Consider the following 15,305-nt stretch of genomic DNA (forward strand, 5'->3'; position numbering starts at 1 on the left):
AGCTGCAGGGATGACTCATAGACTCAAGTCCGAGCATATTAGCTTCGCTTCTGCAGAGCCAGACAGCAAGACAATCTCTTTAGCACGTCCCACCTCCACATCTGTGCTGACAGGTGTCTGGAAGCTGTGTGTGAGGATCTCAGATTAAATGACATCAGGACGAACCCGGGTTTGCTGATTCCCTGCGTTGAGGCAGAGGGCCCATGTGGCGCAGCCTAATTGCTCGGACCTCAGGGAAGTCTCCTGCTGCCGCGCGGTGGCTGGCTCCCTCCCTTGGCACCTCTGAGCCCTGGCTTTGAGCCACGTTCTCTTGGCCTTTGGTGAACGCTTGTTCGTTAAACACCTTTGTGGGTCTATTTCTCTGCTCTGTCTCTTCCGGCAGATTCTTCGATATCTAAGGACTTCTCCAGGTGCCAGCACTTCCCTGGGCTTTCTAGCACAAGGCTGGGGGAATTCTGAACAGGGGTTTCAGATAAAGCATTACCACACCCAGTGTGCAAATGCTGTCAGCAGCTCAGGAGTACCTGGATTGTTTTTTTTTTTTAAATTATGGTGGAGATGTTTATTTTTTAATTACTTTTCTATTTTATGATTTATTTATTTTTAATTGGGGGATAATTGCCTTACGATGCTGTGTTGGTTTCTGCGGACATCAACATGAATCAGCCACAGGTATACACATGTCCCCTTCCTCTTGGACCTCCCTCCCACCTCCCACAACATCCCATCCCTCTAGGCGGTCACGGAGCACCAGGCTGGGGCTCCCTGCACTATACAGCAACTTCCCACCACCTGTCTATTTCACACGTGGTAACGTAGATATTTCAATGCTACTCTCTCAACTTGTCCCACCCTCTTCTCCACTGTGTCCATACGTCTGTACTCTGTGGAGTCTCTATTCCTGCCTTGCAAGTAGATTCATCAGGACCGTTTTTCTAGATTCCAAATATACTTATCATATAGTATGTGAGATTTGCTTCCCTCTTTCTGACTTACTTCCAGAGTACCTGGTTTCTGTATTTATGTTTGAGGACAGTCTCATCTGTAAAGTCTTTTCCTCCTAACAGTACTAAAGCGCTAACAGCAATAAAGGAATCAGTCAGCTGTTCTGAAAGCTGCCTGGATATTAGAACCGCAAGCAGAGCTTTCATTAAAACTTTAGATCCCCAGTCCCTTTTCCTAAGGATTCTACTTCAATTGGCCTGAGGCACGTTTCAAGTGTAGATATTTTTTCAGATTTCTTCCAGTGATTCTAATACTGAGAATCAAAGAATCTGAATAACAAGGGGGTGTTATATATTCCCTCAGTGACTCAGTTTCTCCATCAGTAAGATGAAGACAACAATAGTCTTGCATTCCCAGAGTGGTTAGAGAGGCGGACCAGGTTAACACAGGTAAATTCCCAATGTGGGAAAACAGATGTAGGTACTATGTGAGAGCTTCCTGCTCTTACCATCACTCGTGTTGTTCTAGATTCTCTTTCTTCTTCCACTCTGCACATGACTGGTGTCCTTGAATCAGTGCTACCTCTCAAGCCCACAGTGATTCTTCAGAACTACAGTATTTTTTTAATTAAAGTTTACTTGATTTACAATGGCATGCTAGTTTCAGGAGTACAACAAAGTGATTCAGTTTTTCATACATATATATATATATATAATGTATATGTTATTTTCCATTATAGATCATTACAAGATATTGACTGTAACTCCTTGTGCTATACAGTAAATCCTGTTGCTTATCTGTTTCATATACAGTAGTTTGTATCTGTTAATTCCACATTCCTAACGTATACTTCCAACCCTCCCTTTCCCCTTTAGTAACCACAGTTTGTTCTCTATGTCTGTGAGTCTGTTTCTATTTTGCATATAAAATCGTTTGTGTTATTTTTTAGATTCCATATATAAGTGGTGTCATAACATTTGCCTTTCTCTGCCTGACGTACTTCAGTAAGGATAATTTTTTCTTAATTCATCCATGTTGCTGCAAATGGTAATGCTCATTCTTTTTTTATGGCTAATATTCCATTGTACATATATATATACTACATCGTTTAAAGCCAATCATCTGTTGATGAACACATGGCAATGAACATTGGGACACATGAATCTTTTCAAATTAAACTGTTCATTTTTTCTGAGTATACACCCAGGAATGGGATTGTGGGGTCATACGGTATAGCTCTATTTTTAGTTTTTGAAGGAAACTTCATACTGTTTTCCTGAGTGGCTGCACCACTTTACGCTTCCACCAACAGCGTAGGAGGAAGAACTACAGTACTGAATCAGAAACTTTGGGTTCGAATTCTGCTTCAATCGCCTGCTGGAAAGAGAGGCCTCCTCTGGGCTCCTCAGGCCCAACAAGGCATTCTTAACCTCAAAACCACAAGATTTAGTGTGACCTCAACGAACCATAAAAACACAAAAACCTATATGCTCCTGGGCACAAGACAGATTTCCCTCTGACAAACCTGAGTCTTACCTGACGCATCTCCTTATAGTTGTGGTGCTTAAAATCTAGGTCATCGGTGGTGGTCATTTCATTCCGTCGGTGATAATAGTTATTCGGATCTAGGGACAGAAATATGGTTTTGAATTCATGCACATCATTCCTTTACTTATGGTGGTTCTGTTAGGGGCCTGATTCATGTGGGGACATAGCCCAACCTCCACTTTCTAGCATTCGCACAGAGGTGAAAGAGCCAAATTTCAAGAAGCATTTTAAGAGTGAGAACTAACCTAGTGGGGAAAAGCACAGACCTGGAGCCAGAATGCCTGGGTTCCAATCTCTGCTCTTCTACTCGTGAGCTGCGAGACCTTGGATAAGTCACTAGAGCAGTTTTTCCTTAATGTCTTCACCCATAAACAGGGGAACAGTGGTACCTCTCTCACTGATTCATTGTTAGTATTTGTTGTTCAACAGCTCAGTCGTGTCTGACTCATTGTGACCCCACGGACTGCAGCAGGTCAGGCTTCCCTGTCCTTCACCATCTCCCAGAGCTTGCTCAAACTCCTGTCTATTGAGTTGGTGATGCCATTGTTATTTTATTAACAATGTTAATAAATTGCTATTAACAATTTATTATAATATAATTATATGTATTATATATAATATATTAATAATATAAAATTATTAGTATTAGTGTCTGGCAAACTGACAGATTAAATGAAGGAAGGGATAGTGAATGAATAAAGGAATTCATGAATGAACACCACAACTGCATGGAGATTTTTGGAAGTGTGGTGGACACTATCAGTTGCTCACCCAACATGCACACCGCTTCCATCCTTCCTAACAGGAGTCCTGTGTTGTTGGGAATCCCTGCTTCTCCACTTCTAGGAAACTGACTTCATGCCCTCAGCTGCAGGGGTACAACATGACTGGTCTAAGTCAATCAGTTAGTGGTCACTCTTACTAGTCCACACTGAAGGCAAGACCTTTCATGGCACAGAGGAGAGAGTGAGAAGAGAACCTCAATAGTTACTGAGTGAACCAACCCTAGATCCCCATCAACCTCCCCTGGGACTTTCAGTCATGTGAGATAAAGAACTGCCTGAACTCTTAAGCTGGGGGGGCTGGGTTTCTGTTGCTGAAGCCAAAGCACCCTAACAGGCGTGATCAGGACATATTAAGAGTGGTGACCTCTGGGGACTGGGGAGGAGACATCTATTCTTGACTTGATTCTCTTCTGTATACACTGACTTCTTTCTTTAATTCTTATAAGCTGATACTGTTTATATAAGTCCAGAAGACAAAGAACACTCAGAATAAATGAGGGAAGAGGGAGCAGGAAGAACTAGAAGAAGGATAAGCGGGGAAGGACCATCCCACGGGCCCTGAGGACTCCCTCTTGACCTGACAAAAAGCTGCGAGGCCTCCAGAGCCTCAGCCAGGCTGACGACCTGCACCTCCATCTCCATGCAGCCAGGAATCATGATCAACTTAGGTCTCCTTGCAATATAGAGAGCACATGGTACTTTAGACAGGTCAACCTTGAACTCAGGAACCACGTGAACAAAGCTGGAACCATAGCAGGCATCTGATCCAAGTGGCTCCAAGGACAATTTGCAGGTGGTGGCCATGGCGGGTGATGGAGGGAGGAACACTTGCGCCCAGTGGGGTCAGGAACGGAGAGTCTCAGTTCGTGCCACCAAACAAGGCCACAGACCAGCAACACCAGCTGCTTGCAAGAACCAGCCAAACCTACTGAATCAGAATCCACATTTTTGAAAAATCCAGAAGCTTGAGAAGCACCGTGCTAAAGTACTGAGCATACTGCCAGCAATATTACACACCCTGAGGTCACCTGAGCCGGCTCCCTGTCTGCATCCCACGGCCACAGGGTGTAACTGCCACGTGGAACCAGCCCCGGGGTTCCCTTAAAGACTGGCTTCACCCTGGAGAACTGCGGCCACGTGCAACAGGTTGAAAAACACATACTGACCCGAAGGCCGAAAAGGTGGCTTTTAATAATCACAAAAGGGTTTCCAGTAACACTATTAGAAGCAAATAATGTACGCAGGGGTAGGGGTGGGGGCAAGCTGGTATTCTGTTCAGAAAAGAAGCAAAAGCAACTCGGGTTTAGCACAAGGCCCCAGTTCTGTTCCAAGCTCTCTCCTTTGGGAAGGGCAGACTGACTGCATTCTCCGGCAAGCCACTTGTCCTTTGATTTCCAAACCTGTCGGTTTCAAAGTCAAGCACATTTTTCACAAGACTTGACACTGAATGTACCCACAAGCTGATTACTCAGAGCTATTCACCAACCTCCAAGTCCCCAGAACCTCTTTCTAGAACTCATCTGGCAAGGCCCCTTTTGTCTTCAAACACAAGTTATGCCTTCAAGGTTCTTAAAAAGGATTGAAAGAAAGCTCAGAACTGTACATATGAAATACCTCCATGTTTTGTAACTTCCTTCCCTGAGATTAACCAATTTGTCTGAGGATACAGGTCCAAGTTCCAGAACTGTCTCAGAACCCCAGGTGAGCATTTTTCACAACCTTCCACCTTCCACCTTTTGTACAAATACTTCTCTACTTCTCCGCTTATTCTGATTGGATGAAGTTTTACTGAGACCCTCCTAGGAGCTCAACACTGTAGGTAATAAGTGAGAACCAAGCCCAGCCACCCCATCCTGGGGTCCAGAGTCTGCAGGCATGCCCCGTTATTCAGCCAAACCCACTGTCCTCTTTTTTCTTCTGTGGATAAAAGAATCCCTATCTCCTGTGTGAAATCTATTCCAGATGCTTCTGATGGAACAGACTCGCCCAGCACTCACAGGGATGGACATTGACCCAGGTCCAGCCAGTGAAAGTACACATGTTCTGGCCACAGCCACTGACTCAGAGATGATCCCAGGATACAAGCTGGGCTCATAAGATGACTTTCCTCCCAGAGCCAAAGGAGGAGGGCCTCCTGCCAGAGTCAACTCACATGGTGGATGAGCTCGGGGTGTTAGTGGCCAAGCTCCCTGACTGCAAGCTGGTGAGGAGGGAAGCCCTGACTGCATCAAGAAGACCCCGAGATTGTCGATCCTTTCTTGCCTGAAGCCAGAGTCACATCTACCTCTGGAACTCTTATTACTGTGAACTAAAACTTTCCTTTTCTCCCCCTCCTACTTCAGCGAATTTGAGCAGCACTTCCGATGTTTGAAGCAGAAATCCTGATTCAGTCTGCAAGACCTTACTCTCACAGAGGGCGCTTTGGAGAATCAGCCTCCTGATTCCTTTTATGTGGCTGGCTTCATGCATCAGATGTACTGAAAGCCAGCTGATTCCTTCTGGAACACCTTAGTTACGGGAATAGACTCCAGACGGAGAGTGTGGAGTCTACTAACTGCTCCCCGCCTCACTTTTCTTACTCGACGACTCAAAATTCTGCTCCATCCCAACAGGTCTACTCATTCAGCCCATTTAGGGTAGAGTGCTGTCCCCACCCCAAAGAGATATGTTGGTCCTAACCCCCAGGACCTACCTAAGAACGCGACCTTACTTGGAGAGAGGGGTTTTACAGGGCTAATCAGGTATAAATGAGGTGCTTAGGGTGGGCCCTATTCCATCAGGACTGTGTCTATCCAAAGCGGAAAGGTGAACACAGACAGAAGCACTCAGGGGACACCATGTGATGACACAGGCGGAAACGGGGGTGAGGCACCCACAAGCTGGGGAGCATCAAAAATTAGACAGCAGACCACCAGCAGCCCACGGGAGAGGCAAGAACAGACGCTGCCTCACGTTCTCTGCGGAAAGGTGAACACAGACAGAAGCACTCAGGGGACACCATGTGACGACGCAGGCGGAAACGGGGGTGAGGCACCCACAAGCTGGGGAGCATCAAAAATTAGACAGCAGACCACCAGCAGCCCACGGGAGAGGCAAGGACAGACGCTGCCTCACGGTCTCTCAAAGAAACCACCCTGCTACACCTTGATCTTGGACTTCTCACCTCCAGAACTGTGAGATGGTAACTCTGTTATCCGAAGCCACCCAGTTTTTGGTGCTGAGTTACGGCAGCCCTGGAAATGACTCCACACCCTGAATATCCCTGGCTCCTCGCTGACGTGGACATGCTATTCTCCTCCCAAATCCAGCACCAGCTCACTTCACTGGATGGTCATAATTGCAGACCAAACCCCATTAGCGGACATCCAAGGGAACACCCCGGCTCTTGGGCCATTCCGCTCAGCTGCTTGCTGCTCTGGGGGCTGGGATCGTGCTTGATGGGAGGGAGTTCTCAACTGGGAGAGGAAAGGGCTACCTTTGCTGGACCAGGGGCTCACTGCTATCTACAGTCCCTGAGCTCATGATACACTTTACCAGAACAGGTGAATCCATAGACACTGCAGATTAGAGGTTACCCAGAGATGTAGGAAGGGAATTTGAAAGTGATTTGAAAGTGGGTTCAGGGTGTTTTGGGGTCCATGACAAAGTTCTGAAACCAGAGAGAGCCAGCAATCACACCATCTTGTGAATACACAAAGTGGCACTGAACTGTATGCTTTAACATGTTTAATTCCATGTTATGTTAGTTTCACCTCATTTAAAAAGGAAAACAACGGCTGACCTCAAAGTGCTCTCTGAGGACTAACGGGACACCAGAAATGCGGCCACCACAGCCCTTTTCCTTCCCTGACACGAGGCCGCCCCTCACCCAAGGAAATGCCCACTACTAAAGCCTTATGGGCTTCCCTGTCTGCAAGGCAGGAGACCTGGGTTCAATGCCTAGGTGGGGAAGATCCCCTGGAGGAGGGCATGGCAACCCACTCCAGTATCTTGCCTGGAGAATCCCATGGACAGACGAGCCTGGCGGGCTACAGTCCATGGGGTCACACAGAGTCGGACACGACTGAGTGACTTAAAGCTTTCACTTTCACTTACGGCCTTATGATCACCCTAAGCCCTGACACCCCAGCAGAGACTCCTGAGCACAGATGACCTGGCACCAGTGCAAACGGTGCCAAACCCCTTCCGAAAGGGGCTTGGCTCCCTAATGAGAAGAAGCTGCACTTGTCCAAGTGACTGTTCTCAGGACAATGTCGCTCCAAGAGGAATAAGGGGAGACATGGACCCCTGGCAGAGCCTGTTTTGATTGTAGGTCATTACTGTCAGTGAAAGCATCAAACCCACAGCTCCACGTGGCTCCAAGGAGAGAGCAGCCCATCGTTCGTGTATCTTCTACCCCATCTCATGTAACCCGACCTCGCCGCATCTGCACAGAGCCATCATTCATGCTTACCTTCTGCCCCGCCTCATACAACCCCACCTCACAGCATCTCCACCAGGCTGCTCACCCGAGTCCAGGAAATCCTCTGATTAACCGTGTTCAAGAGTATACTTGAGTAGCATGACATATATTCACACTCTTGTAGAAACAGATCTCTAGAACATTCTCATCTTACAAAACTGAAACTATAACCATTACACAACCCTCTCCTTTTTCTATGAGTTTTGAGCTTTTTTGCTGTTGCTGTTGTTCAGTCAGTCATGTCCGACTCTTTGCGACCCCTTGGGCTGTAGCATGCCAGGCTTCCCTGTCCATCACCATCTCCTGGAGTTTGCTCAAATTCAAGTCCATTGAATCGGTGATGCCATCCAACCATCTCATCCTCTGTTGTCCCCTTCTCCTCCTGCCTTCAATCCTTCCCAGCATCAGGGTCTTTGCTAAAGAATTGGTCATGTATAAGGTAGTTCATGTTCTAGTTCAAAAATTTCTAAAAACATTATTCATGAAGACTTAAAAAGCTTCTTCCCCTTCCTCTGCCCCAACCTGAGGGTTCACAGGAAGACAGTGAGGACAGAACAAAAAGAAGCAGAAGCAAAGGTAAATGAATTTTTCATGAACAAGAGTTGCAGGAAGAACAGACGCTGGGCAGTTGCATTACCAGCACCAGTCACGCTGGGCTGAGTGACTGACTTGGTTGGGTCACCCCTGGCTTCATTAACTTGCACAAAGGAACCGTGTCGACAGCAAAGCAAGTGAGCAAGACTCCCCTTCCCGCATGGACGTTGGGGACCCCCGAGCCACCCCAGGACCTCAGATGTGACCACCAGGTGGCATGTACAAAGGCCAGCTCCCCTCTGGGCAGACTGCTAAGTAACTTTTAGAAGAAAAACAGCCCTAAATATCGGGTTGGAAAATAGAACCACTCCAAGGCCATTCTTGAAACCCGTCCAGATTTCACACTGTAACTCTGTCTTTGTGTTTAAATTGCCCCCAGGACCTGTCTTCAAATACACACACACCAAGAATAACTTCACAGGAAAATATTTATTTCATGAGACTCTCACAGGCTGCCCTTTGCCCTTAACCAACCACAGATGAATCCCTGCCCTCAGAGAGAAACCATGACCCTGCTCTTTAAAGCAAGCAGAGTGAGGCCGCGCTGAGCAACCAGGCCCAAAGCCGGCCGCACAGTCCCCCGCCTGGGTCTGTGTCTGTAGACACAGCGAGCTCAGCAAAGCCCAGCGGGACCCTGGCGGCAGCGGGCGGGCCCTGTGATCGCCACCCCAGGATGAATGAGCCACAGAAGGGGGCCCGGGTCCCACACTGGGAGGCCTTCACGTTTTCTCTGGACCAGTCTTGAAAACACACACTGCTTTCCCACCAGCAATCCCACCTCTCGTTGTTGTTCGATTGCTCAGTTGGGTCTGACTCTGCGAACCCATGGACTGCAGCACGCCAGGCTTCCCTGTCCATCACCATCTCCCAGAGCTTGCTCAAACTCATGTCCATTGAGTCGGTGATGCCATCTCACCATCTCATCCTCTGTTGTTCCCTTCTCCTCCTGCCTTCAATCTTTCCCAGCATTAGGGTCTTTTGTACCATCATCTAATTTAAGCAATAATCCCATAATTCACCCAATAATTTTGGACATGCACAATGACACAGAAATGAAGATGTCCACTGTGAAGTTCTTTAGAATCAAACTGATTTTCCGACTATATTTCCAATTTTCCAATCAAACAACTGAATTTCCAACTATAAGAGGCAGTTTGAAAACCTGAGATATGGTGGATAAAAACACCCACCAAGATAGATGGTCTCTAATAGTGTTAGTGACATGAAAAAAGTTTGTAATCTAATAAGTACAAATAAGGAACAAAGAATCTGTCTGGTGGGAGGGTTAGTAGATGGCACGTGAGCAGACTTGTCTTTCTCAATATAGAGTTTGTTCTGAGTAAATTCATACTTGACAAAGCAAGATCATGGATAGCAGAGGGTTGAGGGAAAAGCAATAAATGATGTGAAACAACTCCGAAAACTCAGTAAGTATAAGTTCACGGTGTAGGAGTGGGATGGCTACAGAAATAGCATGATGGGTATAGAGGCACTTGAGAGCATCAGGGCTGGTGGTACCCTCCTCCTGGCAGGGGGAACCCAGAGACAGTAAGGCGTGCGTTTCAGATAAGACAAGAATGCTGAGACTTCCCTGGAGGAGGAAGTATAGTAGAGATAACCCAAAGCTGTGCTTCTTGTTTGCTGTGGCCTGACTGTGGGTGGACAGGAGGGGGAAATTCCTAGAGGCTCTGGTGAAAGGCCTTAGGAATGTCCTGGAGGCCAGCTTCCTGCCCCTGGAGATGTCTGGTGAGGATGAAGAAGCTGCCACAAAAGTCTCCAGTAGAGGTAGTGGTGTCAGTAGCTCAGCTGTGTCCGATCCTCTGTGATCCCAAGGACTCTAGCCCGCCAGGCTCCTCTGTCCATGGGATTTTCCAGGCAAGGATACTGGAGTGGGTTGCCATGCCCTTCTTCAGGGGATCTTCCTGACCCAGGGATCAAACCTGGATCTCCTGCATCGCAGGCAGATTCTCAACATCTGAGACACCAGGGAAGCCCACAAAAGGCTCCATACAGGCACAAATCCCTAGGTTCTGAAAGGCCGACAGAACTGCAAACCAGACCAGATAGGCTTGTCCAGAGCAGACACCAGCAAAGGTCCACATGCAAAAAGTGCATGTTAATTCAAGCCCTTTTTTTCCTTCTACCCTGGGGTTACACCCAATTCCATCATGTGAAAACACGGCAAGGGGAACACAGCCTAAAGGAACAAGCACCCAAAGATACAGGCATCCAAGTGAAGGTATTTAAACAAAAAGAGACTTCACCACGTAAACTGAAAAAGACTATATGCATGATCAAGTTTGAAATCAACTTCTGCCACGTCCTCTAACCAGTGTGGCAAGAGCACTCAAAGGCAACTAAACATGTTACCAAAAATTTTTATGTAATTTTTTGCCTGCTTCTGAGCAGCAGTGCTGGGTGAAGTTTCAACCTTGAAATAAGCATCATCTTAAAGTCCCAGTGGACAAAACCACAGCTGGTATGTCACCTTAATACCCCAAATGGTCATGGTGTTTCTGAGTGGGGTTCTGGGAGATTTTCATTTTCTTTTTGTTTACCTATGTTTTCTAAATATATTGCAATAGATGTGGTAATTTTCTTAGATGAGAAAAAGACTGTGGGGCTTATTTTTATTCACCTTGCTGGCGAAGCACCTGTCTTCCACCGGCGTTCCCTCCCTGCAGGAAGCACAGAAGGGCGGACCCACCTGGCAATGGGCAGCCAAGGATCTCCATCCTCATGCAGATGCTCCCGTTATCGAACCAGGACTGGGGGTTTATGCGGATGTAGCGTGCCACCATGGGGACGGGCAGCTCGTTCAATACAGGGATCTCCTTTTCACTGTTTCCTTCAAATATCTATTTATGCACAAGGGGGAAAAGGAGACTCTTTTAGAGCTTGATTATCAAGTCATGAAAGAGTCAGTAATTCACTCAGTCCACAAGATCTCATTAAGGCACACCTAAATGTGAGGCTGGCATTTGGGGCGGGGGGGTGGGGGTCAGATGGGGAGGAGAAACGGATCAGGCCTGGACCCTGCCCTCAGCAAGCACCCATCTAATGCGGGTGGAGCAGGGAGGAGGAGGAGGGTTAAACTTAGATATCATAGGAGCAATCTATTAGCGTCATGGCAGAGAGACAGACACAGAACTTTGGGATTTCGGAAGAAGGAAAAACCAGGTGAAGCTTTGGGGATGAGGTGCTGTTTGAACTGGCCTTGAAGGAAAACTCGAGATGCAGGAATGGGAGGGATTCTAGAGGAAAGGAAGTGATGGCTGGAGGAGCCCAGGTACTGGATTCAGGGGAAGAGCAACTGTCTCACTTCTCCTGGAACACAGAGGAGTGGGTGCAAGGTGGGGGCTGAGAATGGGAAAGAAGGTCAAAACAGAGGCTGCAGCAGACTGTGGACGGTACTGAGCACCGTGATAGGAACTTGAGAACCCGAGAGAGAGGGTGACAGGGTCAGAACTGGCTAACCTGGAGGGAGGCAGGGAGCTGAAAGACCAGGTAATGAAAGTAAGCTCAGGAACTGTTATAACCGAAGAGCCGTGTGGGCACCAACATAACCCACATGCCACTGATCTTCCAGGGCTGACCTGTGACCTGCGGAAGATACCACATCCCAGCAACTCTGACTTTTACACGAGCCCTGAATGTGGACCACGTGGTTCTGAGCTTCAGGGCATGGATATCGGGTCATCATCCATGAGACTGGATGGTTAGTTTGAGTTGGGACAGAATCAGCCAACATCCAGGTGCAAACACTGGCTGGGTGTCCACTGCCTCTCTCTTGAGAGCCCTGACAGCCAGATCCCCAGGGCGTGGTTAGAGGGGACTCACCATGTCTCCAGATCCATTCTTAACAGTGACCCACGTATGGCTGTCATTGCTCACCATGACCTTATAGGAGGTCACCCAGTCACTCCTAAGAAAAAATAAAACATCATTGGGACTATGCACTTCAAAAGGTTTCCCTCCTCCACACAGAGGTACATCAAAGGGCAAATTGGGTCCCAGAGGTGGACAGCGTGGGGTCACACCCTGGCCCAGCCCTCACCCTCCCTATGGCCTTAGCTAGTTCAGAGACCCATCTATGCTACAGTTTATTCATCCACAAAATGGGAATCACAAAAGCACCAAGCTTAAAATATTAATGTAAGCGGTAAATGGTTTCATACCCTTTAAACACTTAGGATAATGCTTGGCCCCCAATAAACATTAAAATTTTGTCACGCACATAAAGATTCACAAATACTTGCATGTTTGTTTATATTGAACACTGACGTCACACACGGTAGTAGAGTTCCACACGGAAAAGGAATCTCAGTAAACGTGGAAAAGTCAGTCTAGAAACCATTTGGAAAACTGATTTGGGAACGTAACAAAGGAGATCCCACCAACCACAAACACAGCAGCCTGAGTCTCTGAGAGATAGTAGGTTTCTCCTTGGCTGTCAGAGCCGGGCAGACAATTCCCTGACCCCACCCTCAGCAATAATCCAGAGATATCCGGGCCCCAGGCCAGACCCCTGTCACCACATCCTACTGCACAGAAATTACTGAGGGAAAAAGAGCCAAAATTTGACTTCCCAGCATGGAGGTCAATGTGGTAGGCTAGGCAAAAAAAAAAAAGAAAAAAAAAGCCTTCTTCCCCCCTCTGCCTCAGTTTTTTATAACATTATTTGTTAAAGCAATGGAGAAAAGTCTTCCCGAGCATCTTCCTTTTTAAATTTTCTAAAATATTGGAACTAAAAGCACCAGTGGACTAATCTCTTAGAACATTCCACCAGCTGAAGCATTCGGAATCCTTGTTTTCTGACTGCGGAATCTCCTTGGACTCAGGATCCAGATAGATTGCAAGAAAGTTCCCCTGCCAGGCTCCTTTGTCCATGGGATTCTCCAGGCAAGAATACTGGAGTGGGTTGCCATTCCCTTCTCCAGGGGATCTTTCTGACCCAGGGATCGAACCCTGTTCTCCTGCTCTTCTTTACCATCTGAGCTACCAGGGAAACCCAAAAGTTATTATTCTTTTATACAAGCTTGGGAACTAACCTTCAGCTGAACCTTCTCCCTTCTTCTTTCGCCTGCCCACCAGCTTTGTGTGAGTACCTGCTGGAAGCCAGGATTTATCAAGTAACACGCTCCTCCTAGGGAGGTTAAGGACTTGGGCCCATGCCTGTGTGTGAAGGCCTAATAAGCAAACCTTCTGAAAGGCACTTCGGCAAGTGCTCAGATCCTTTGCACTGGAAAATTATCTTCACCCCAAATAGCAACCTGTTTCCCACATTCAAATCTTTTCCCAATGGCTTGCATCCTTAGTTCCTTTGCCATCTGTTTTTCTGCTGATCATGCCCCATGGTGACCCCGCCAGGCAGGCGGCAGAGAGGAGGGGTGTATCCTGCACAGTGGAGATGAATTTAGGAAGCCTCTCAAAAGAAGCTGGGCTTCCCAGGTCACACAGTCGTCAAGAATCTGCCTGCCAATGCAGGAGACGCAAGAAACACGTGCTCGATCCCTGGGTCAGGAAGATCTCCTGGAGTAGGAAATGGCAACCCACTCCAGTATTCTTGCCTGGGAAATCCTATGGACAGAGGAGCCTGGTGGGTACAGTCCATGGGGTTGCAAAGAGTCAGACACAACTGAGCATGCTCAAAAGAAGCACATAAACAAAAAGAGAGGGATGGAAAGAAAAATTCAAACAAGTTCTCCAAAGGAAAGGGGAGTGAGAAAAAAAAGAATGAAAACCAAATAATAATTTCTCAAACTTAATAAAAAACAAACACGAACCAATTCAACACTTGCGTCCGAAGGGTGATCAATGCTTATGTGGTTCAGCCCTCTCTTCTGACCTGCACACCTACATCATGTCCTCCTGCCTATCTGACCTCTCCACTTAGCATCTCAGCCACGTCTCAAACTGAACCTGCACCCAAACCAACTGATTCACTTCGTCCACTCTGTACCCCAACCTGGGAGCCCTTGCCTCAGGAAAAATACTGCCATCCACCCAGGGCAACAAAATCCCAGAGTCCTCCTTGGTTCCCCACCCTCCCTTTCTCCCTGATAGTGAATTCATCACCAGGTTTTGTCAATTTTTACCTCCCAGAGCTTTCTAGAACCTCCCACGTCCCCCAGCAGCACTGCCACCATCCAGTCTGTTCTCTCCAGCCAGGACTACTGCAGTTGCCTCCAAACAGTCTTCTGAAATTTAAACTGCCCTTCAATCTATCCTGCAGTCAGAGGCTTACTTTTCTTAATGAAATATTATCACATCACCCCCTGCTTAAAATATCACTCTTATCTTAGCATTAAGACCAAATTCTTCATCATATTCTACAAAACCCTTGCTTACCTCTTGTTTTCCATGCTCTTTCTTCCAATTCCTGATACTGATTACACTCTCTCTTGCCTCAGGGCCTTTGCACACACTGTTGCATTTGCCTGGACTCCTCCTGTCCTGTCCCCTGTTTACCTTTAAACTATTAGGATTCAGTTCAAAATACGAATTTCAGTTGTGATTTCTTCTTTGACCATGAACTATTTAAGAGTACAATTTAAAATTTCCAGGTACTAGAGGTTTTCCGGTTATCTATTTACTGCTGGTTTCTAGTTTAATTTCATTGTGAACAGAGAACATACTTTGAATCATGGTGATCCTTTGTTGAGACTTCCTTTATGGCTCAGCATGTAGGCAGCTTTGGCTAACGTTCCACGTGCACTAAAACTCACTGCAATTCTGTGACTGCTGCATGCAATGTTCCACACATATAATTTTGCACAAATGCTGGGCTCTCCTGGTGGCTCAGTGGTAAAGAATCTGCCTGCAATGCAGGAGAGGCATGAGACATGGGTTTGATCCCCAGGCCAGGAAGATCTCCTGGAGGAGGGCATGGTAACCCACTCCAACATTCCTGCCTAGAGAATATTACGGACAGAGGCGCCTGCTGGGCTACAGTCTCTAGGGTCGCCAAG

The 15,305-nt window shown here is 47.1% G+C and overlaps 1 protein-coding gene across 1 annotated transcript in view; it reads right to left on the reverse strand.

Moving 5' to 3' along the window:
• Positions 1–15,305, reverse strand: part of CPXM2 (carboxypeptidase X, M14 family member 2) — a 135,598-nt gene that overhangs the window by 31,374 nt on the left and 88,919 nt on the right. Inside the window, exons 5-7 of the mRNA XM_065923497.1 lie at positions 12,175–12,259; positions 11,042–11,192; positions 2,482–2,570 (exon numbers count right to left, since the gene is read on the reverse strand). Of these exons, the coding sequence (XP_065779569.1) occupies positions 2,482–2,570; positions 11,042–11,192; positions 12,175–12,259 (325 nt within the window). The remainder of the gene's footprint in view (positions 1–2,481; positions 2,571–11,041; positions 11,193–12,174; positions 12,260–15,305) is intronic.

This window comes from Muntiacus reevesi, chromosome 2 (genome assembly GCF_963930625.1).
Source record: "Muntiacus reevesi chromosome 2, mMunRee1.1, whole genome shotgun sequence".
NCBI classification, from domain to species: Eukaryota; Metazoa; Chordata; class Mammalia; order Artiodactyla; family Cervidae; genus Muntiacus; species Muntiacus reevesi.